Raw genomic sequence first — 26,354 nt, forward strand, 5'->3', positions numbered from 1 at the left:
GATTATAATCACTTGTTATTCTTTATATTTTATATGTCCAAATCCATTTGTAAACTGATGTGTGTCTAAATATTAAGATAAAATGTCATATATTGCAATAACATATAATCACATAAAGATATACACCTTGCTCAACATGTTACAAGGTGAAATGAAATTGACAGCAACTTTTCGTTGAATACAGTTTCTGTTACTGTTCTTAGAAAATTTATAGAAAAATCATCAAAGCTCTAAATCCAAATCCGCAAATTCTGAGAGTTTGGAATATGAGTCTAGTTTGTTCGTAAATTTTATCATGATTTTTAGTGATCTCTTACAGAGGTGAAAATGTTCATAATCACAAACTGGTCCGGGTTTGCCTCTGAAATGACAGGCAGTTTTGTAAAAATCACCATAAATTGTAGAAAAATCATATGGAGATGTGCAAGTAGCCATTTTAAAGCTAAGAGTTTGAACTACTTGCACCTGGAACAATTTTGAAAACTAAAATATTTAAGTTGACCAAAACAGTCCGTGATCGAAGTTCATCTTTTCTTATGTAATCTGATAGAAAAAGTTTAATTGTGTTCTTGATGATTTTACTTGTATTCCCCCCTTAAAACTTAAGAAAAACATGTAAATTTAGGGGTATGAACTCACCTTATGTGGTTTCAGTAGATGAAAGTGAGAGAGAGGAAGTATTCAACCCAAGAACACTAAGAAGATGTCTTGATGATTCGAGAATCTAACACCGAATAAGATGGAATTTGTGTAAGATATCAATGATTTGAGTAGAATGGAGTGTAATAATTATATGAATGATGAAGATACTTACTAATTGAAGAAAGAAATCCCTGAAGAAAGCCTTGAAGTTCTTGAAGTTGAGAGAAAAGATGAGAGAATTTTGGAGAGTGTCCTTTGGTTGCTAAGTGTAGAATGAAAGAACTTTATGGAGAATGAGGAGAGAGGATCAATCCTCTAGCTCTTAGAACGTGGGAAGAGCTGGAGATTGGGTGTAAAGGTCCACTAAGGAGACAAGGGGTAGTGGGAAAGAGTGGTTGATCATAGAGTGAGGTGGTGGTGGTTTGCTTTTGCCATAAATTAAGGAAAAGCAAATATTCCCTCAATAATTAGTTCAACCACTAATTCTTTTAATATATTTTTATAAAAACCCTGGAGATTTATATATTTTGGGGCCTTAGTTTATAAAATAAAGTTTTGGGTGAAAATCCCACGTTAAAATAATGAAAAACGGAGTTAAAACGAAGTCGTAGTCGAAAAACCGGTAAAAAGGGGCCGTCTGCGAGACCTCTCGCATGGGCTGTCTGAGAGGCTTCTCATGCGAGGCTTCTGTCCTGAGAGGCTTCTAATGAGAGGCTTCGGTCCTGAGAGGCTTCGGTCCTGAGAGGCTTCTAATGAGAGGCTTCGGTCCTGAGAGGCTTCTCATGAGAGGCTTCGGTCCTGAGAGGCTTCGGTCCTGAGAGGCTTCTCATGAGAGTTTTCGTTTCTAATAGGAGGGTTTTGGTTCCTTAAGGTTATTTTACCCGTTTTTACCCCGTTTCAAGTGGTTTTTGACCCGGTTAAGGGTCGAGATGACCCAAATGATTACAAAAAGTTAAAGTAACTTTTGAGAGAGATTCGGGAGAGATTTGGGAGAGATTTGGGAGAGATTTCAAATAGAAAGAGATAGAGTGAAAACGATTTAGAGAGGTTTCGTTTGTGATTAATTTGAGTGTCCGGCTTCACAACACAAGGTTCGTAAACCCCGTTAAACCGTGTTTTAGTGTCGTACATAATCCCGATGATTGTGCAATAGTGTTTTATCGCTTTGGTTCGTTGTTTAGCACTGTTAAGGCTAAGGAAAATCAAACACATGAACTTTCCAAATGATGATTTCTCATTAAAATAGCGAATTGTATAGTGATTACATAACGTAAACACTAACATACAAGGGTTATTGGAGTTGACCGGTTTGACTTGTTGACTTTGTTTGACTTTGACTTGACCGAAATTTGACGGTTGTCACACATATAGGCCTCATAACCCCAAACTTTCATTTAAGATAAGGATGAAGATTTTCCATATCACATATCATAAGGTGTCTTGTCAACCTTCTTAGTTGGTGCCATATTCAAGATACGGGTTACGGTGAGTAAGGCATAATTCCAAAAGGATAAAGGGAGATCCTGCTCATCATGGATCAAACCATATCAAGTAAGGTCCGATTTTACCTCTCAGATATACCATTAAGTTATGGTGTTATGGGTGGAGTAAGTTGTGAGATAATCCTACAACCCCTATATAAACTCTTGGCTCAAGTACTCGTCACCTCTATTCGAACGAAGGATTTTGATTGTCTTGCCGAGTTGATTCCCAACTTCACATTGAAAAAATTTAAACTTTTGAAATGCTTCATGTTTATGTTTCACCAAATACACATAACCGAAACGAATAAAGTCGTTATTTAAGGTGATGTAATATCTTTCACAATATCTTGACATTGTTTTGAAAGGACCACATACATCGGTGTGTATTATGCCTAATAAAAAATTTGCCTGTTCACTAGTGCCAGAGAAAGGGGACTTTGTCATCTTACCACATAAGCACGATTCACATATGTCAAATGACTCAGTGTCATTTTCCCCCAAAAGTCCACTCTTTTGGAGTTGGGATATGTGCTCTTTGTTTATGTGTCCAAGACGACAATGTCATAGATATGTTTGGTTCAAACCTTGTTTTATGGTGTTAACATGATAAATGGACTTATTTTTTGAAGTGGCATCTAGATTTAATTCATAAATTCCATTTATTGGTCTAGCCTCAAAATAGAATATTCCATCCAAGAAGGTATGAATATTATCATCAACAAATTGAAAGTTAAAACTAGATTTTCTTAAACGGGAAACTGACACAATATTTCTAGTGATAGAACTAATCAAAAACACATTGTTTAATGTCAAATATAGACTAGATGGTAAACATAAATCAAAATGTCCTATTGCTTGGACTGCAACCCATGCTCCATTGCCAACATGTAACACCATCTCATCTGTCATCAGTTCCATACTCTTTTTGAACCCCTGCAACAAATTACAAATATGAGTTCTATAACTAGTATCAAATACCCAAGTGCTAGATGAAAAAATAAATAACCTAATTTCAATCATAAAAATGGATATACCTGAAGTTCCTTCCTCGGCCTTCTTGTTCTTCAACTCAGAAAGGTACTTAGGACAATTCATTTTCTAATGCCCAACAACACCACACTCAAAGCATGTGACATTTTTAGCAATCTTTTACTTCTTCTTTGGTGGTGGGTTTTAGGGAGCTTTCTTCCCTTTGCCCTTGCCATCTTGTGGCTTCCCTTTGAAGTTTTTCCTTGTTTCTTCTTCTTGACTTGTCCCTCCCGAATCATGAGCACTTGGGGGGGGGGATTCCTTAGGATGTTTTTCTCTGTAATTTTGAGCATCCCATAAAAATCAGATATATGCTTATCCCACTCATTCATGTTGTAGTTCACGATGATATAATCATAGCACTTGGGCAATGAGTTTAGAATTATGTCTGTGGCAAAGTCTAGTGGATACGGAGAGCCCAAAATCTCCAAGTTATCTAGATGGCTTTTCATCTTGAGAACATGTGCGCTCACATTCCTAGTTTCCTCCATCTTGCAGCCATGAAGGGATCGAACAGTTTCAAACCTCTCAGTCCTAGCTTGCTGACCAAATATCTGCTTGAGATGTTCAATCATGTAAAAGGCAATGAAGAGTTCCAGATCTCGCTGAAGATTAGGAATCATGGTGGCAAGCATAAGGCATGAAACATCAAGTGAATCATATACATGCTTAAGCCAAACATCGTGTGCATCCTTTGGGATAGAATGTGGTTCTTTGGGGACTTGTGATTCAAGGACATAGTCTTTATTTTCTTGTTTCAAAATGGTTCTTGAAATTATGTGTCAATCCAAAAAGTTGGAGTGACCTAGTTTTTCTTTGTCGAGTACAAATCGAATGTTCATTGGGTAATGATGTGTTATAGTAGTTGGTGGATCCATCTACAAAATTTTAACAAAGTTTCATTTAGTATTTAATTCTTTAAAAATAATACCCTTTTTCCAAAAACATTATTTATTTAAATTCTAGGATCCAAGTTACAAATTAAATAAATGGTTAGGTGACATTTATCCGACTTACTCAATTTAACAAGGTAAATAGCTTTTATTAATTACACCACTTGTAATTCCTAGATGTATGAGACCCTTAATATCTATTTGTTAATTTGACATGTTTTGTCTCATCTATGCCTTAGAACACTCTTTCTTAGGTGACCTTTATCACAAGAGGTTTCCAATCAAGTCATTCAAGTAGAGAAACTTGTATAATTGGCCTATAACTTGATTATAGAAATCACAAAAATACTTTGGCCACCAAAAGATAATATAAGTGGTTAGGTGACCTTTATCCCACAAACATCATACAAATGGTGTGCAGATATTTCTAAAGTTGGATGGCATTAGGGATGAGCATAAGCGGGTACCTGCCTCATTTGGTGAGAACCGACGGTTCCTAGAAAGTTAGAACTGGAACCAGAACCGGTCTAGGCAATTATTAAATTTTTGGAACCAGTCCCGAAACCGGTGGTTCCGGTTCCAGGAGCGGGTAACCCGGTTACATCAACTTATTAAAAATTTTCAATAAAACCACAATTTAGTCCAGTAGAAATCGAATCAATTCGGACGAAAAGACGGACAAAATTGGACAAATATATTCTAAATCGATCTAAAATAAAACACACATATTCATATTAAATACTAATATATATATATATATATATATATATATATATATATATATATATATATATATATCGGTTCCGGCGGGTTTCCAGCGGGTATCGGTTCTGAAAAAATGAGAACCGGAACCAAAACCGCTTAAGGTGGTTCCAGTTCCGGAACCGACAATTCCGAGGCGGTTTCGGTTCCGTAAGCGAGTACCCAGTTCCTATGCTCATCCCTAGATGGCATAGACTTGCCTTTTGAAAAATAGATTTGTATGTTCTATTATTATATTTTAAAACATGTTATATCATGATAATTGCATACATCCAATTAATCATGGTTTCAGTTTTCCAAAAATCACATTTAAGGTTCAAATATAAAATCTAATTTTATATCGTTGTTCAGTTTTAACGATAATATCCAATATTAAGTTTGAGTTTGAGCCTCATAGAACCTTCTTTATTACTTAATAAAACTTTATTTTATTATTAATACATTGGAGTTTGAATAAATTATAAAATCACATTTTTAGACTTATAATTTTACAATTTCAAAATTTGTCGTTGTTAACGTTTTAATAAAACAAGTTTTTATTTTAAAGTTATAACTTGTTACATCTTATGTTCTCATTTTGTGAATTGAAAAACTAACTCCATGTGTTGTTTATTTTGTCCAAAAATAGTTTGAGTTTGTGAAAGCTAATTTATCAACCACACAAAATATTTGCATAAAAAATAAACAACACAAACATGCATTTGACATAAACAAGCATTGATCTAAATAACATTGTTGTGAGCCAACACAAAAGTATTAAGTCCTTCCTAAAGGACAAAGGGACCACATAATACAATTTGTTCTTCATGTAATCTTCAATCTCTCACTTGCAATGATAACCAACTTTTTTGCAATTTTATAAGATTTTTATAAAAGTTATGAACTTTTATAAAAACTTCATAAAACCATGGGTCTCCATGGATCTTCAAGAAATGGCCTCCATCTTCATATTGTTAAATTTTTCATAAAGTAAATCTAGTCTAAAACTAATCTATTACATAAAATAACAAGAATAAAAACTAGCTACTTTTATTACATATTTTATGAATAAAAGAATATTACAAACTATTTTTAATCAAATCACACAAACAACAACAAAAGTAGTCCTAGACTTGTTTATATACTCTAAAATACATATAAACATAAAACAATCTTTGTTTTTCTAATACAACTTTAAGTGACAAAAAATACATGTAAGTTTTTGTCACATAAAATAACAATTAAGAAGTTGTCAAAGAAAATATGTATGAACTTATTTTTATATAAAAATAAGTTATCCATATTCTCTAAAAACTAAGATTTCCAAAAATCATAAAATCTAACCAAACTTGCAAGGTGGCTCTTGATACCACTTGTTAGGTTTTATTTCAAAATTAGTTTAAAAAACTAGAAAGATAGCAAACGGAAGACTTGAATTTCAAAAATAACATAAGGTAATTTACACTCACCAAGGATCATCTTGCAAGTTATAGAAAGATAAAAACACCAACCATAGAAAAGATGAATAAATAACAACCTCTTTAGGTTTGGAAGTTGATGAAGAATGTGGAACCTTTGAGATACCAACAATACACCAACTTGATGTAGGATGCTAGTCCCTTTTTGTTAACTCTTAAGCTTGGAAGTAAATACCCAAGTATTTGATCCAAGAGAGTGAAAGCAAGTATCTTCAAACCCAATACTCCAAGCAAAAGAAGAAGATAGTCCTAGAGAGAGATGGTTATGATTGGAAGGCTTAAGAGAGTAATCAAATGAAAGCCTCAAGTTTTGTTGTCCTAAAGTGAAGTCCTTAACCATTAGGTCTTAGAACTTTAAGTCAACCATGTCCCTATATCATGAACATGTATTACCATGCTTTCTTAGGTTGCATTCCTTTCATTAAATTAGTGCAAACTCCATACCTTTGACTCTCTTAGAAAGCCACAGTTTTGGAGCCAAAAAAGGTAGTCAAGTTTTATAAAAAAATATAATAATCTTATATCTTATAAACTTTAACCTTTTGGTAAAAGACAAAACGATTCATCTAGTTCAAAATGTTGTGCATGACTTATGAATTCGTGCCATATAAATTAAGTGTTACTTGTAATTGTAAAATAATTATTTCCATGAAATAAATATTTTCCCAATTTATTATAACAGTTCATGAATATTTATTAAAATCAATTCCTAATAAATAATCAATTGTATCAAGTTGTTGTTAGTGTGACCCTTAGAATCATATGTTATTTAGCAATATCATTCTAATATGACTCTTGAGCATATTAGATCTTTCACAAGGTACATTTCCAAAATGAGAAAGATTCGACACTTACCCATATATAGAATGCCTAAATGATAAAGAGACAAAAGAAATATACTTATCAGATACAAATTATTAACTAGTCCTTAAATCTAACAATCATCCATCATCTACTTTCTCACCGCCTGCCTTGCGCGGTTTAGCCCTACTATTATATTCAACTTCGTAATTCGAACACCATATTTATTAAGCATAAATTATATGGAATCTTCAATAGTTGCCTGTGGTTTTTTAAACACCAACTCTAATATTATCTTTTCTATTTTTGTTGTAGGTGCTTTATTAAGGTTCTCATGGTAGAAAGTGAATACAGTTGGTGGATTCTCTTCAACATATAGATGTTGGAAAATATTACATCGATATGGGAAAATGTTATCTTTAAAACGATCGAAGTCAGTGCTTTCTTGTAGTCAGATGAGCCCGTAATCTAATGACTCGTCAGTGTTCCTGAAAGATCTAGTATGCTAAAGAATCATATTAAAGTGATATTGTTAATTAACATATGATACTAATGAATCACACTAACAACAACTTGATGTAATTGATTTTTTATTAGAAATTGATTTTCATAAATATTCAATAAACTCTTTAACTAATTGAAAATTATTTATTTCATGAAAATAATAATTTTCATTAGCAAGTAACATTATATATAATTCATATGGTATGAATAAATAAGTCATGCACACCATTTTGGACTAGATCAATTCTTTTTTATTTTACCAAAAAGTTAAAGTTTATATTTTATAAAATTGGTTTATAAAATATAAAATGTTTTTGTCTTCTTTTGCCTTCATATTTTCGAAATATGGCTAGACAAAAGAGAGTATGGGCTTTTCATTTATTTAATGAAAAGAACGCTCCTCTAAAAATACAAGCATGGACAATATGATTAAAGTAAGGAGCTAGGAGCATGGTAGGAGAAAAAGTGAAGACCTTATGGACAAATATTACATGTAAAAAGGAGCTTGCATGCACTCTTGTCTTGGATACCTCATGAAAACTGTATCCTCCCTCCACTCTCTCACTTTCTCTCTAGATGAGTTTACTTGAGAGTTCAATTGCATCTCTTTTGTGCTCTCTTGAAGTTCATATTGGTTATGAACTTCAAGCTTAAGAGATTAAGAGTTTTTCTTACAAGACTAGCATCTTAAATCAAGTTGAAAACTTGTTGGTGTCTCTAAAGTTCATCATTCTTCATCGACTTCCAAGCCTCCCAAGAGGATCCAAAAAACTAAAAAGCTTGTACTTTCTCCATCTTCTTCTTTGGTTGGTGTTTTTCTTTCCAAACTTTGCAAGAAGATCCTTGGTGGGTTATAAAATTGTTTTATGTTGTTCGAATCATCAAGTCTTCCATTTCTAAATATCATGTTATTGAAACTAGTTTTTGAATAAAAAACCCAACAATTTGTATCAAGAGCCACCTTGCAAGTTTAGTTAGATTTTTTGATTTTTGGAAATCTTAGTTTTTGGAGAATATGGATAACTTGGTTTTGTATAAAAACAAGTTCATACATATTTTCTATGACAACTTTATAATTGTTATTTTATGTGACAAAAATTTTCATGCATCTTTTTTCATTTAAAGTTGTCTTAGAAAAACAAAGGTTGTTTAATATGTATGTTGATATGTATGATGTGCATAAACTGGCCAAGGACCATTGTGTTTGTTGTGTTGGTTGTTTTATAAAATGGTTGTAATAATTTATTTTATTCATATGGTATGTAATAAATTAAATAGGTTAGTTTTCTTGGTTTATTTGTGTAAATAATAGATTAGTTGTTAGAAATAATTTATTTGTACAAAAACATAACAAGAAATGAAGTTGGAGCCATTTTTTGAAGACCAAAGTGTAATTTTCGCAAGTATAAGGTGTGTAGGATATTCAATGACAGTTTTCAAACTGTCGCTAACGCCTCGTTCCCGAGTTTAACAAAAGAAAAGAAGAGAAAAGAAAAGAAAGTCACGAGAGAAAAGAAGAGAAAGGAAAGGAAAACAAAATTTTCTTTCGTGTTCCCGAGTTGGAGAGAAGTGGAAGGAAAATGAATCATTTTGTTCTTTCTTTCCAAATCCTCCCAAATCGGAAGGAAAGTTAGGAGGGAAAGTGATCCTCCCATTTCCCTCCACTTCCTTCCACTTCCCTCCTTTAATGAAACTCGGGAACACCAATCTCTTTTATTTTCTTCTCATTTCCACTCATTTCCTTTCCTTTCTCTCGTTAAGTTGAACTTGGGAACGGGGTGTAAATGTTGTTGTTGTTGCTGTTGGCAGATGTCTCAAAGGGCTGTTGAGCATTTGCGACACTTTCTGCAGCACTTTCTAAAAGTGTTGCATATTGCTGAAATATTGTCTTTAAAGAAGTCTTTTCAATCTTTTGCACGCAATGAGTGTTTTCTCTAGTGGGAGCTTCTACAACAACATTACAAGAAGTTTTCTGGTCCCTTAAAATGTCCCTTTAGGAATGGGCTAGACATTTTTTGTGTTGGCTCACAAAAAATGTCACTAGTTAATTATGTTTATGCACATATATTTTTATGCATGTTTGTGTTGTTTATTTTATGCAATTATTATGTGTGGTTGATAAATTAGTTTTTCACATGCTAAAATAATTTTGGACAAAATAAACATCACATGGAGTTTGGTTTTCAAAATTTATAATGTGGACATAAGATGTAACAAGTTATTATTTTAAAATAAAATCTGGTTTTATAAAAACGTTAATAACGTCAAATTTTGAAATACTCAAATATACGTTTTAAAATGGTTACTTTTATAACTTATACAAACTCCAAATATATAAGTAATAAAAGAAAGTTTTATTAAATATATAAAAGGTTCAAATGCACTCAAAATTAATACCGGTTATTAAAATTGAATCGCGTCATATTATATAAAAACTAGCTTTTTATATAGAACCTTTAAAAGTGATTTTCTTTTGAAAATTGGTATCATGGTTTATTATATGCATGTAATAACCATGATATCCTATGTTTTTAAAACTAGAATTATAAAACATAAAAAAAACCCTTTTACAAACCTTAAATCGACGCAATCCTTTTTGAAGAACACTTGTAGATCTCTTGTATGCACTAGTAGGATAAATGATACCTAAACGCTTAGTGTTATCCTTAGACGGTCGGGGTGTCTTCGCGATTTCTATAACCAAGTTATAGGCCGATTACACATGTTTTTCAAATTAGATGATTTGACCGGAAATCTTTTGTGATAAATGATACCTAAGCCAGAGAGTTATGAGGCATAAATGAGATCAAACATGTCTAATTAAATTTGTTATTAACAATTCCATAAATCTAGGAATTATATAGTAAGATATAATTGATAATCGATATCTACCGGGTTGAATTCAAATGGATGAGATAAATGATACCTAACCATTTATTTGTTTTGCAACTTGGATCCTAGACTTTGATAATTAATGTTTTTGGAAACTAAAAGGGTATTAATTATTAAAGAGTTTAAATATTGAAAATACTAAATGAATTTTGTTAAAATTTTGTAGTTAAATAATCATTCTCAATACCAAGAATTGTTATTTTCTTTAATGACTTAATGAAATAATAACATTCACTAGATACAACTTCAATGAATGGGTTCATGTGTTAATAGACAATCTCATAAGAGATAGGAAATTGTATACACTTGAAGGTCCTAGTCCTAAACTATTTCTTTGAGCAATAAGCCTGAACATGATACCTAGTAAAGGCATCACTATGATGCTAAACATGTTTCTAATATCAAACTAGGAATAGTTTAAGGCCCAAAAGAGTCACCTTGTGTGATCTCGGATGGCCATGTTTTATGGATTGAACACCTTTAAGACCAAGAAATCCAATAAGGCCCACAAAGATGGATCTTGTTTCTTTTGCGGAGAAACTGGACACTGGAAGAGGATTTGCTCCTCTTATCTGGAAAGAAAGTATGGAAGAGACTAGTACTTCAAGTATCTACTAGATAGAACTCATACTTTTCATATAACACTTAGGTACTTGGTACTTAAATGTTAATTTAATATTTGTAATTGGCTTGCATATATTTACAGAAGAGTAACTAGTTGAGCATAATCAAGTTAGAACTACACTCTCAGAGTCTAGTTTATTATGCTTGGAACATAATGTACTTGTAATATAAAACAATATTTGTTTTGGAACAATGTATGGTTTAATTTAGCTTGCCTAAATATATGTCTCAGTTTAATTTATGAATGATTGACTATTTACTTAAATCATTTTTCATCTCATATTCTCGGAAATGATTAAAATTCTTTTATGAGACTAGATCTCTTAATTAGAATTATAAAGTAAATATAAATGTTTTATAAATAACAAGTTCTATGTGCAAAATACTTTTGACTTAAACTTGTTTTAAATCAAACTCATCTTTGACATTGTTATCTTTATTATATAAATAACATTCACATACTCCAAATTCAAGAAAGGGATATTTGAAGGCAAATAATGTAGTTTATTTGACACATGTAAATCTTTTTTATATATAAAAGATTCCTAATGTTATTTTTACTAAGTAGTAGAGAAAATAATTATTAAGGAACTATACACTATGGTGTATGACTACCTTACTAAGGTCTGTCTAAGATTTATCATATGATACCAAATCAACTTTATTAACAACTATAATAGTTATAAATTATATTTTACATGTTAAAACATAATTGTGAAATCTTTGTTGAAGGTTTCAAATATAAAGTTGAAATAGAAACCGGTAAGAATTATCTAATGCCTTAATGATAATAAATGATGAATTAAATATTACTTGGTATGATTTTCTTTCTAATCGGTAGAGATGTCCTCCTTTTATTTCTTTGGGATAACACTTAGAACACTATCAATTGTACCTTGAGTATAAACACCAACTAACTAGAGATATAACGTTTTCTTCATAAGATTTTGTATGGAAAGGGTCCATCCCTATCTTATTAAATGTTTTATGTATTTAAAGCCTATGTTTGACTAAAAATTTTAAACCTAAAATCTACTAAAAACATATTTGTATATAATACTCTAAATGGGGCTTAGATTATTAGAAGAAACCCCGCCAAGAATAAGTTTTTCTTATTCCTCTGATATTTGAGTTAGCAGAAAGCAAACTTCTAATGACAAAGCAAGTGGGAGGTGCGTGGAACTTGAAGCAGCTCAATAACCATTACCTGATGTAGTAATTGTTGGATTAGGTGTCTAAGCTCATAACTATAATTGGTATGTACTTGAATTGATAGCAACACAGTCCTTTTGGGTTGCCCTCAACCTAGCAACTGGACAAGGAAATTATGAAAGGAGAGATATTAATTTATAAGATTAATAAATTAATATAAATGATTTATTAATATGTTAAAAGATTAATATATTAATTAGAAATCATTATGTTTAATTAATAGTTAGCCAGAAATTAATCAGAATTAATTTTGGGGTTAAAAGTATTAATTATAAAGTGCAGGGATTAGTTTGCAATTATCTAATAGTTGAGTGGAAGGCTCCAGAACCTCCTTGGAAGGAGGTGGACGAAATCTATAGGGGAAACCCTAAGGATTTCGGCCAAGGGGCTTTGGATAAGGCCTTTGGGTTAGCTTAGGCCCTAAGCAACTGAGTATTAGGGTTTTCCCTAAACCCTAGATCCCTCAACTATATAAGGAGCCTCCCAGATCCTAAAATCGGCCACTCCTACCTTGGAAGAAACCCTAGGCCGATTTTTGCATACCCTACTCTCTCTCCTTCAAGTTTCCTTCTTGCTAGTTCTTGGGTGTGATTCCATTAGAGGCATTACATTTGTGGTGCTAGGCTTCCAAGAAGATCAAGTTCAAGAGGATTAACAATTGTTTGCTATAACAATTGAAAGGTATGTAATTCTAAACCCCTAGTTTGTTAATTTCGAAATTAGCCTCTCTCCTCTAGGGTTCTTGTTTGCAATTCAAAGTTATATGTTCAATAGTTAAAACATAGATCCAAAGTAGGTTGCATGTGAACTTAGGAATTGTTTTTCTAGTTTATTTGTTTTACCTAAAACCCATCAGTGGTATCAGAGCCATTGTTTGTTTTAAATTGAATTGCTATAATAGTAGAATTTCAAATTAGGGTTTATAGCCATTAAACCCTAAAGGCCAAAATTTTCGTTTTTTAGGGTTTTTGGTTCAAAGGGTTTTTCGAAAAACCCTAGCCTCCATGAACCCTAATCGAAATTAGGGTTAGGGTTTTGGAAAACCCTAGCCTCCTCCCTTGAATTTCGAAATTTGCTTGTTATTTTAGGGTTTTATCTTATTTTGGATAATTATTACTTGATTGAATAATTATTGCCTAATTGGATAATTGAGAAAAATAAGGAAATTATCCTTTACCCTAATTTTCGAAATCTAGAGGGATAAGGATTAGGATTAAATTAATTGTTTAATTTGATTAGATAATCCTTACAAGATTTAATAAATTAATTAAAAGTTAATTAATAGATAATTATTAAATCTAGTTATTTGGTTTATTTTAAATTTAAATTAATAGTTTAATTTTTCGAAATTTATATAAACCTTAAAGTTTTAAAAGGTTTAAAACACACCTTATATATGTATTATAATTAAAAGTTTAATATTATATATGTATAAGAATATGGTCAGTCAAATCGCTAGTATGCCTCATTCACGAAGCTAGTCTATAAGGGGGTATAAGGAAACTGCCTATAAAATGGTAGTTGAATGAGTGTCCACTCTCACCCACCGCTTCCTTGATTAGTGGAGGGTCGTTAGCAGAACGGGTTTGATAGGACAACTACATCTCATTAAAAGTATAATGTTATTAAAGAAAGTACTAGAACATTATTTTACAAAATCCCAACTCTAGTTACTTTAGGAAAAATGTGAAAAGTATGCTAATCCATGAAATTGCACATTATGCTTTATTGGTCGTTAGTGGAGCGTGTGTGGTTAACCAGCACACTAAAAGGCACTAATAAAGAGTAGTAATGGGTATCTCATAATTGTCATTTTGATGGAGCGTGTGTGGTTTACCAGCACATCAATAGTTAATGATAAAGACAATGAGGTTACCAAGCACATTTGCATGGTTATTCACATCTTGTTTGTGATCCTCGGCATCCCAGTCACAAATAGAAGAGCATAATCTGAGATTAAAACATGCCATTGAATAGTTTCAATGTATCTCAAAAGAATTAGGAATTTCACTTCGTTTATTTCGTCTAATGGTGGAATTGGTGAATTGTCATTCACCTACCTTTATGAAATTTACACTTGGATCTTGGCATCCCATTTCTAAGTTGTGAATCTTCATAGTTGGATCCTAACCTTAATATTATATCTTTGGGTTATTATATTGATGTATCTTGAAATCTAACTAAAACTTTCTTTCCTTTCAGATTTCTACTCCTGGAAACACTTCTGCTTCATCATCCTCCAACCACAACTTCTCTTTGCTCAACATTTGCTCCAAAGTCATTATGGATGGCTCTAACTATAACGATTGGATGCGTAACATCAAGATGGCGCTTCGATTTGAGGACAAAGAATATGTCCTTGAAAAGGAGCTCAAAGAGCTTGATGAGTCTAAAGCTACTCCTGAAGAATATGCTGCCTACAAGAAACATTATGATGATGCTACCAAAGTGGCATGCATCATGGTCGCAACCATGTCCCCAGAACTGCAGAGGTACTATGAGGACTACTGGCCCTTTGAGATGAACAAGAACCTTATGGAGAAGTACCATAAGCGAGCTCGTCAAGAAAAGTTTGAAGTAGTCAAGTCACTCATGGCTTGCAAGATAAAAGAAGGGGAGTCGGTTGTGTCTCATGTGCAAAGAATGCAACGCTACATAGAACATTTGGTCAAGCTCAACATTCAGTTTGATGAGGAATTGGCCATTGACATGGTCTTGAACTCATTACCTGATTGTTATGGTCACTTTATTCTAACTTACCATTTGAACAACACTGAGCAGACATTGGCCCAATTTCACAACTTGTTGCAGACAGCTGAAGCAGGGATGAAGGGTAAAAGTATAGCCTCCACTCCTTCAAGTGCCCCTGTCTTGGCTATTGGATAGGGAAAGTGGAAAAAGAGGAAAGGTCCTCCTAAGCAAAACTGGAAGAACAAGGCTCAAGCTGGGTCATCTAGTAATGGCCCAAAGGCTAAGCCCAATGCTACCATTCCCCATGTTTCTGATCCAAAAGATGCAGATTGCTTTTATTGCAATGACAAAGGGCACTGGAAGAGAAGCTGCCCAAAATATCTGCAGGATATCAAAGATGGCAAAGTGAAGCCATCTTCAGCAGGTATTTACACTATTTCTTCTAATAACTAATTATCTTCTCGTTCATGGGTCCTTGATACAGGATGTGGTTTTTCACATCTGTTCTGATTTACAGGGGCTAAAAGAAAGTGAGGAGATAGAGCGAGGAAGGATAAACTTGATCATGGGAAACAAGAAGTCTTCACCAGTGACCAAGATCGGAGTTTATCAACTTTTGCTTAGTAATGATGTTAGATTAGATTTATTAAATTGTTGCTATTCGTCTGAGATGACGAGAAACATTATTTCATTTCATGCATTGTTCAGACCAGGTTTTAAATATTCTTTTAATGATTTGAATGGTTCAATTTATGTTTATAAGAATGGTGTTTTTGTATTTGAAGCTTTGCCTTGTGATGGTGTGTATGAAATAGTGACTTGTGTTGATAGCTTAGGAATAGTGTATTTAATATTGACTTGTCTAATAGTGTAGACAAGGCATGCTTGTGGCATTGTCGTCTTGGACACATTAACAAGAAACGCATAGCCCAACTCCAAAAGGATGGAGTGTTGGAATCATTTGACCTAAAATCAGATGATATGTGTGAATCTTATCTTTTGGGAAAGATGACAAAATCACCATTCACAGGGTCTTGTGAAAGAGGTGAAGGTATGTTGGATCTCATACACACAGATGTGTGTGGGCCCTTCAGATCAACTACAAGGGATGCTAATCGATTCTATGTGACTTTCACTGATGATTATAGCAGATATGACTATATCTACTTAATCAAACATAAGTCAGAAACCTTTGAAAAGTTCAAAGAGTTTAAGCATGAGGTCGAAAATCAATTGGGCAGGAAGATAAAGGTACTTAGATCCGATAGAGGCGGGGAGTATCTTAGTATCGAGTTCAACAACTATCTGAAAGAATGTGGGATAGTCTCACAATTAACTCCTCCTAGGACACCACAGTTAAATGGTGTAGCTGAGAGGCGTAATCGAACCTTGTTAGACATGGTTCGTTCTATGATAAGTCGTGCTTCGCTTCCTATTCACTTATGGGGGTATGCCTTAGAGACAGCCGCCCACATCCTCAATCTTGTCCCTACAAAGAAGGTTGCCAAAACACCTCACGAAATGTGGACGGGGAAAGTTCCCTCGTTAGCACATATTAAAGTATGGGGTTATGAAGCTTTCGTAAGACGGGAGACTCACGACAAGCTAGCAGCTAGAAGTGAGAAATGTGTTTTCATTGGTTACCCAAAATAGTCTTTTGGATATTTGTTCTACAGACCTAGTGAAAACGTGGTCTTTGTAGCACGAAGAGGAGTCTTTCTAGAAAGAGAGCTCATATTCAAAGAGGACAGTGGGAGCACCATTGACCTTGAAGAAATTCAAGAGTTAGCCAATGAAGGAACCTTAGATGACACTAGCACTCAACCAGAGGAAACAGCTTATATTGAACCAGTTGATAACTCATTACCTCTTCGAAGATCCACTAGGGTGAGTGCGCCACCTGAGTTGTATGATTTTCATATTACTTCAGACGGTGACACATTCATCAGTGATAGGACACTGGTAAATTTAGATGAACCAGTCACTTATAAGGAAGCAATGGCAGGCCCAAAGGCTTCCAAGTGGAAAGAGGCAATGGACAGCGAGATTAAGTCCATGTATGACAACCAAGTTTGGAATTTGGTTGATAGTGCACCAGGTCGTAAGACAGTTGGGTGCAAATGGATCTTCAAGAAGAAGACAGACATGGATGGAAATGTGCACACATTCAAGGCTCGACTGGTTGCAAAAGGTTTCACTCAAACCCCAGGGGTTGACTATGATGAGACCTTTTCGCCAGTAGCTAAGATTAAATCTATTAGGATATTGCTCGCCATAGCTGCCTTTCCTGACTATGAAATCTGGCAGATGGATGTCAAGACTGCTTTCCTTAACGGGAAGTTGGCTGAGGATGTTTACATGAATCAGCCAGAGGGTTTTGTTGATGCAAAGTTTCCCAATAGAGTGTGCAAGCTTGAGAAATCCATTTATGGATTGAAACAAGCATCTCACAGCTGGAATCTTTGCTTCCATGAGAAAGTCAAAGAGTTTGGTTTCTCTAGAAGTGAAGATGAGTTTTGTTTGTATATCAAGGCTAGTGGGAGTATAGTAACTTTTCTGGTGTTATATGTCAATGACATATTACTCATTGGTAACGACGTTCCAACCTTGAAAGATGTTAAGTCTTGGCTTGGAAAGTGTTTTGCCATGAAAGACCTTGGAGAAGCTGCCTATATTCTTGGGATTAGAATATTGAGAGATAGAAAGAAGAGACTAATTGGACTTAGTCAGAGCACATACTTGGATAAGGTACTAAAGAGGTTTAGTATGGAAAATTCCAAGAAGGGAGAGCTACCTATCCAAAGCAATACCAAATTGAGTAAGACTCAATGCCCGAATACAGATGAGGAAATAGCAAACATGAGTCATGTACCTTATGTTTCTGCTGTCGGATCGATCATGTACACTATGACATGTACTCGCCCTGATGTGGCATTTGCTTTGAGCATGGTCAGTCGCTATCAGGGAAACCCGAGTAGAGCTCATTGGATAGTGGTTAAGAATATACTCAAGTATTTGCGAAGGACAAAGGACTGGGTCCTTGTGCTTGGTGGCAATGATACTTTGAGAGTAGATGGTTACAGTGATGCCAATTTTCAAACGGATAGAGATAACTTCCGTTCTCAATCTGGCTGGGTATTTTTACTGAATGGAGGAACGGTTACTTGGAAAAGTTCCAAGCAAGATACAGTGGCTGATTCTACTTGTGAATCAGAGTACATAGCAGCAAGTGAAGCGTCGAAAGAAGCGGCTTGGTTAAGGAATTTCATCGGAGATCTCGGAGTTATTCCAACCATCCAGGAGCCTATGGAACTGTTCTACGATAATGAGGGAGCGGTTGCCTTAACAAAGGAACCGAGAGATCATGGTAAAACCAGACATATCGACAGAAAGTACCATTTTATCAGACATAGAGTAGAAGAAGGCCATCTTTTAGTAAAGAAGGTGTCATCTGAAGATAACCCAGCAGACCCCCTCATAAAGGGTATGAGTAGGGCTAAGCATATTCAGCATGCTCGGAGCATAGGACTGAAAGATGATATTAGTTTTAGTAGTTAAATTAGTTCTGAAACTTGTAACAAAGTAAATGTAATTGACTTTTGGTGATTAAATAATAAAGTATTATTTATGAGTTTGTTTGCTGCCTTTTGTCAATTGTTTATTGTGTTTCATTTTTGCATGTTTTACTTCCCGAATAATAAGATTATTCAAACTCCACAGTCGCTCGTACTTTTGGAAGTAAGTAGTGAATTAAGACTGTCATGAATTGGATTACAGATTGTCTGAGGATAGACATGACAATAGAATTGCTGCAATGTTCATGAGTACTCAGAAATTGAGATTTGAGTATTGGATAAACCCTCGCTCAGAGTATCACTTCATGGAATTCATCACGAGTAATACTGAGACGATAATATCTTATAATCTTGAAACGAAGATATATGAGTTGTAATTTACAAAGTCGGTTATACATTGGTGATACGAAAACGCATCAGTAACTTGGTGTTATAAAACGTATTGTCATGTATAATTTGATGAGTAAAAGATACAAGCATATGAGTCAACGTTTATTCGTTCCTTCTGCCCTAACCAGAAAAGCGATATCTGTGGGCCCCTCGATGATTTGGTGTTGACTTATGTGCTGGGCCCAGCCAGGACTAAATTGATGTGTTCAATTAGAAGTCCTACATCATCACAAATCAGAAATCGGGAAACAAAGATTCTGGAAAAAGAGATTGATTACATTCCATGTCTTATGTCTGGGGATATCTTGCAGAACGAATGATTATATGATCACTTATCTAAGGACAAGTAACTGACTAGGTCAGAGTTCAGCAACAGCTTTTGGAAGCTACAATTTGCTGGTCAAATTTAGAATTCATACAAGCAATTATAGTTACAGACTTATCCAAGTGGGAGACTGTTGGATTAGGTGTCTAAGCCCATAATTATAATTGGTATGTACTTGAATTGATAGCAGCACAGTCCTTTTGGGTTGCCCTCAACCTAGCAACTGGACAAGGAAATTATGAAAGGAGAGATATTAATTTATAAGATTAATAAATTAATATAAATGATTTATTAATATGTTAAAAGATTAATATATTAATTAGAAATCATTATGTTTAATTAATAGTTAGCCAGAAATTAATCAGAATTAATTTTGGGGTTAAAAGTATTAATTATAAAGTGCAGGGACTAGTTTGCAATTATCTAATAGTTGAGTGGAAGGCTCCAGAACCTCCTTGGAAGGAGGTGGACGAAATCTATAGGGGAAACCCTAAGGATTTCGTCCAAGGGGCTTTGGATAAGGCCTTTGGGTTAGCTTAGGCCCTAAGCAACTGAGTATTAGGGTTTTCCCTAAACCCTAGATCCCTCAGCTATATAAGGAGCCTCCCAGCTCCTAAAATCGGTCACTCCTACCTTGGAAGAAACCCTAGGCCGATTTTTGCATACCCTACCCTCTCTCCTTCAAGTTTCCTTCTTGCTAGTTCTTGGGTGTGATTCCATTAGAGGCATTACATTTGTGGTGCTAGGCTTCCAAGAAGATCAAGTTCAAGAGGATTAACAATTGTTTGCTATAACAATTGAAAGGTATGTAATTCTAAAACCCTAGTTTGTTAATTTCGAAATTAGCCTCTCTCCTCTAGGGTTCTTGTTTGCAATTCAAAGTTATATGTTCAATAGTTAAAACATAGATCCAAAGTAGGTTGCATGTGAACTTAGGAATTGTTTTTCTAGTTTATTTGTTTTACCTAAAACCCATCAGTAATAGTTGGTACTAGTTTTTAACAAGGATTGTTAAACTTTAATAATAGCTATTCACAAACACAAATTGTTCGCACTAGTGGTAGAAATCATCTATGACTTGAGGAATGTGGAATCTCTCATTGATGAGATAACTATTCACAAACACAAATTGTTCGCACTAGTGGTAGAAATCATCTATGACTTGAGGATGATTTCTAGCAAATGCATCAAATACCAAGATGCTATGTCAGATCTCGAATCTGATTAATGACTTAGAGTCATGAACATGAGATGTAATCCATGTATGATAATGAAGTATGGTCTTGATTGAACTTCCTCCCTGTAGCTAGGCTAGAAGGATTAAGTGATTCTTCTAGAAAGAATACATTACATGGATAACTATACATATTTAAAGCAAGAATTGTTATAAAAGGATTTTCTCATACTCATGTCATTGACTATGGTCATTATCATACTCATGACATTGACTATGATCAAACCTTTTTCACAAGTAGCTATGATTAGATCAACAAGGATATTCTTTACTATAAATTCATATTCTCAATATGAGATATAACAAATAGATTTCAAGAAAGACCGCTTTTGTTAATAGACATCTACTAGAAGATATCTATATAGATTAGTCTGGAGGTTTTCTTAATCCGTGTTATCCTAACAAAATTTGTAGAGCTTGAGATCCATGCACTTGCGGATATAAAGCAAAGATCTCAATGTTGCAATCATCATTTTAATGTAAAACCATAAGGTATGCTTTTATATCAAAATTAATAGAACATGTGTGTTTACTAAGATCTAGTGGGAGCATAGTGATATTCCTAATCTTTTATTAATGAGACATACTTAATCATACGAAAATTACATTCTGACCATGCCAAGGGTTTTCACCTTGACTAGGAATGTTTTTCTAAAATGAAAGACTTAGGAAAAACAAGATACATTCTTGGAATATAAAATCTATAGAGATGGATAAAATGAATGTTAAAAGTTTTATATACTTATACATATATTGACAATATCTTGAAAGAGATCAAGATAGAAGATTCCTTTAGAGGAACCTTAGCATTGTCACATGACACTAAGTTTCAGCCAGCCTCAAAAAGACCTAGCTCATAGGTTTGAACTGGCTGGAATGATTTATATTCAATTTGATTGGCAAATGAATCCATCATTTATGTCATATTATGCATAAGACTTGATATATCATCATGCTATGAGCATATCATAATATACCAACTGAATACATGGTTAAGTCACCTGATGACTATATAAACATTCTAAGAGTACTTTAGAAGAACTAAGAGAATGTATATGAGATATGTAGTTTAGAATACAAATCTTCATGTAAAGAGCTATATAAGATTCTGATTTCTAAACAAATATATATAATTATGAATTATAATTGGATTATGACTTCATTGTGAGATGAAGAGTAAGTTTTGTTGGAATGAGGTCCAACCAAAACAAAATAACACAACATACTACAAAATAAGAATACATTACTTTAAAAGTTTAAATCTAATATGATTGGATGAATGAGTTCAATGAAAATCTATGTTGATCTCTGCCATTCAAGGATCACATAGAAATCTCGGTGACTTCGAGAGTGTACTTAATCGAGATAAGAGACTCTATGTCATGAAAGAACACCAATCATATACTCCAAGATATTTAACTATACCTAGAGTAAAGTCAAATATGGAGATGATAGTATTCGCATAATTCACACAAATCAAGTTTAGTCGAACCCATTAATAAAGTCCTTCTTTTAAGCTGAGTATGAATGGTCACACTTTAGCTGTAAGACTTTATTATTCTAGAAATGGGATTTTGATTTGGATTTAGTATTTGTTTATTGGAACATTGTAACAACAACTATTATATAATGTTTTGATATACTCGGATATGATCATAACATCAATACTTGTTGTGTTCTATATTAACATGTTTAATCCATGAATAATCTTATTATTCTAAAAGTTCATAGTCAGTTATAATTGTGGGATCAATTATGAAATAAGACTAATATGAATTGGATTGGTTGACTTTCACTGGATGAAGGTAGGCAATGGGTTGTAACCAAGTATCATAGGTACTTGTCAGAGAACTAGTATTGATCTGACCCGCATCAAGATCATCTCATGGATCGCTATCATGAATGATACTTGATTAAAAGGTACTATCTTTGTATCCTTAACACCTGAGATACATAGTGAGACTCAAGTGTAGGGAGTACTATGCTTAGACATGTTCAAACACTGGTCCTTAACCAGGTAGTTATAAAATCCATTTTCAGGTATGGTATGAACTATGCAAGAAGCTTATGTAGTCAAGATGGGATTTGTTCCTCTTATGTGTTGAGAGTTAGAAATTTTAAGGCGCCTTACCAAAAGTTAAACACCATATGAGATTAATTGCGATCCGTATCTCATGTTTAACATGATGTCTGTGACAAAGGGATAACTAATAAACTTACCTTATACACCAATTGTAGATTGGAGCTTTTTGGGAATTGACAGTTGATAGAATGGCACAAAGTCGTATGTTGATGGGGGTAGTAAAATGTTGCTAGACGTTCAGCACTGTCTATATCAGTCTAATGTGAATCTTACGCAAGTGAGAGATTGAAAGATCTAGTATACTCAAGAATCATATTAAAGTGATATTGTTAATTAACATATGATACTAATGGGTCACACTAACAACAACTTGATATAATTGATTATTTATTAAAAATTGAATTTAATAAATATTCAATAAACTCTTTTAATTAATTGGAAATTATTTATTTCATGGAAATAATAATTTTCATTAGCAAGTAACATTATATGTAATTCATATGGTATGAATAAATAAGTCATGCACATTATTTTGGACTAGATCAATTCTTTTTTATTTTACCAAAAAGTTAAAGTTTAATTTTATAAACTTGGTTTATAAAATATAAAAGGCTTTTGTCTTCTTTTGTCTTCATATTTTTGAAATATGGCTAGACAAAAGAGAGTATGGGCTTTTCATTTATTTAATGAAAAGAACGCTCCTCTAAAAATACAAGCATGGACAATATGATTAAAGTAAGGAGCTAGGAGCATGGTAGGAGAAAAAGTGAAGACCTTATGGACAAATATTACATGTAAAAAAGAGCTTGCATGAACTCTTGTCTTGGATACCTCATGAAAACTGTATCCTCCCTCCACTCTCTCACTTTCTCTCTAGATGAGTTTACTTGAGAGTTCAATTGCATCTCTTTTGTGCTCTCTTGAAGTTCATATTGGTTATGAACTTCAAGCTTAAGAGATTAAGAGTTTTTCTTACAAGACTAGCATCTTAAATCAAGTTGACAACTTATTGGTGTCTCTAAAGTTCATCATTCTTCATCAACTTTCAAGCCTCCCAAGAGGATCCAAAGAACTACAAAGGTTGTAATTTCTCTATCTTCTTATTTGGTTAGTGTTTTTTTTCAAACTTTGCAAGAAGATCCTTGATGAGTTATAAACTTGTTTTATGTATTTAAATCATCAAGTCTTCTTTTGCTAAATATCATGTTTTTGAAACTAGGTTTTAAATAGAAACCCAACAGTTCCACTAGTAGCAATGAAAAGTGTCATGATACCCCATTGACCGGGTAACAGCAGCAAGAAATCCCATGTTAAACATATGTATGTTCACATAGTCGACATGAACAACCTTCACTTTAATGTAAGAATGGATGAGGAGGGTACCTATGAAATAACCCATGTAGTAGACTTTGATGGTTAAATACATGGAATTGTAAAAACCATAAAATCAGATGGAGGTATTGCTGCTACCCTTGAGTCTTGAATCATCCAATTTTGTTAGCTTGATGTCGTTTTCTCGAAGAAGGTAATGTGAGATTTTTTTTTTCTTTTTTGCAATAAAATCTGGAGAGAAGAATGTTAAACTTCCAAACTTATTTATAGGTTAATCCAGGTTATTGAAAGATCTTTCAATTTAATTGGTCGGGATAATGAAAAGTCTTCAGATTTTAATGATTTTTTGTCTCATAATTATTTTCAGATTACAAGTTTCAAGACGGAAGGATACATGACGATTGTTTACTTGTGTCATTTGCTACATTTTGTCACCAATATATATATATATATATATATATATATATATATATATATATATATATATATATATATATAATGGTGTTTGTTATTTCCCATTGAATTTGATTTTCATGTGTCCTTTGTGTGTAAGTGGTGGTGGTTATATATGATTTCATTAAATTTTGGTCTAAATACATTTTTTTTCATTTAAGGGCAATTTAGTTTTTTTAACCACATAACTGGAATTTTTTTTGGGTGTTGTGGAGGTTCTTGTGAAAAAAATGTATTTTACTTTATTGGAATGTCTTGTGTAAAAAATTAGTGTTTTTAGAAAAATATTCCATGTATTGCATTTCTTTATTTATGTGGTATAAGGGCAATATCATTTATTATTATTATTATTATTATTATTATTATTAAAAAATATTCCATGTATTGCATTTCTTTATTTATGTGGTATAAGGGCAATATCATTTATTTATTATTATTATTATTATTATTATTATTATGTTTGACAGCCCTTCTGTTAGTCTTGTTAAGTCTCGGAGCCCAATGTGCATTGAAACATCACAATAAGGACCTTTCATGATAAAAAAAGAAAAAAAAACATATCTATACTGTGACCAAAACCGATTAAATATATAAACCACATAGAACAAAACTATAATTTAGTTTAATAAATAAACATGGGGTTCAAAAACTGAAAGTTTATCTAAAAACTATAAATTGTTTTATTAAAATTTTGTGTTTCATAAAATGATAAGATAAAATAATAAAACGAAATTATTATATATAATAAAACCAACTTCTTTATAAATAGTACAGTTTTGTGTTTTCATAATTTAAATACAAAAATTTCTTATTTCATACTTTGATTATAAAATCTACTTTCTAATTTTATATTTTGGCCAAAAAAGTTTCTTATATTAATAGATTTGGTCTCTAGACTTTTGTATAGTAACAATTTCACCCCTTAGTTTATAGAATGATACTTTCCATCCTTTTGTATAATGTAACGGCACTTTCCACCCCTTTATTTTGTATAATGTCATTTTTGTCGCTCAAATTTGAACAATGAGAATTCCACCCCCTTTAACTTTAATATTTTGACATGTTTGTACGTTCCTTAGATTTTCGTATGTCAGCAAGTTTGATCATTCATAAACCATGTACGATAAAATGATGAATGATACTAGTTTTATTTTGTGTGAGTTATTCATAACAAACAGAAGCCTGTCATTTATTTCCCATGAAAGAGAAAAAAAAAAGTTTCTAGTTAAAAAATAAATATCAAGAAAACCCAATTTTAAATAATTACACCCATATAGGACACACTAGTTCAATTCTAGCACCCCTTTTGTCATTTAGTCTAAAACGATCGAAATGATTCTAGTGGCCAGTTAGATTGACAACTTGCCAACTTGTGTTTCTTGGGACTTTGACAACATTTTTCCCTATAAATCAGTTAAGTCAAAGATATAATATAATATCCGGAACAACTTTTATTTTAATAATATCTTAGAATGAAAATCAATGAATAAAATTATTATAAATAAAAAAATTACTAACCATAGTAAACCTAATTAATATATGGGTAAATGCTTTTAATTTAGGGAGAAATTTAAATGATTATAAATTATCTTTTGACGTCTTAATTATCACAATATTTTGAAAAAAAAAATACATATCTATAAATAATTTTAATAATGACTACATAAAAAAACTTGCCCTCACATATTTTAGGAATTTGAGAATAATAGCCACGAATTTTCAAAATTGTATTTTCTGACATACAAATGTTGGCAAGTGAATTTCTCACAAGTATTATTATTATTATTATTATTATTATTATTATTATTATTATTATTATTTGAAGTGCTCTTTTTATTTTTTGTTTTATCTCTTTCACATGTTCTTTCCTACCATTTTTTAAAGGACAAAATCATAAATAAATAAAAAATCAAAATTCAAACCAAAAACACGAAGGACGAGGTCGGGAATCGTGAAATAGTTTAAAGTTTT

General features: G+C 32.9%; 1 protein-coding gene across 1 annotated transcript; it reads right to left on the reverse strand.

Moving 5' to 3' along the window:
* Positions 1–3,217: 3,217 nt before the first annotated feature.
* LOC145112363 (uncharacterized) lies at positions 3,218–3,778 on the reverse strand. The gene has a single exon (XM_079048535.1). The coding sequence runs from the start codon at positions 3,776–3,778 to the stop codon at positions 3,218–3,220; it is 561 nt and encodes a 186-aa protein (XP_078904661.1).
* Between the last annotated feature and the right edge of the window lie 22,576 nt (positions 3,779–26,354).

The sequence above is a fragment of the Lactuca virosa genome, chromosome 5 (genome assembly GCF_052849685.1).
Source record: "Lactuca virosa cultivar CGN04683 chromosome 5, Lactuca_virosa_CGN04683_v6, whole genome shotgun sequence".
NCBI classification, from domain to species: domain Eukaryota; kingdom Viridiplantae; phylum Streptophyta; class Magnoliopsida; order Asterales; family Asteraceae; genus Lactuca; species Lactuca virosa.

Bases quoted from the DNA above. Each gene is read 5' to 3' on its own strand.
- LOC145112363 (XM_079048535.1), bottom strand. From the start codon at position 3,778: ATGATTCCTAATCTTCAGCGAGATCTGGAACTCTTCATTGCCTTTTAC.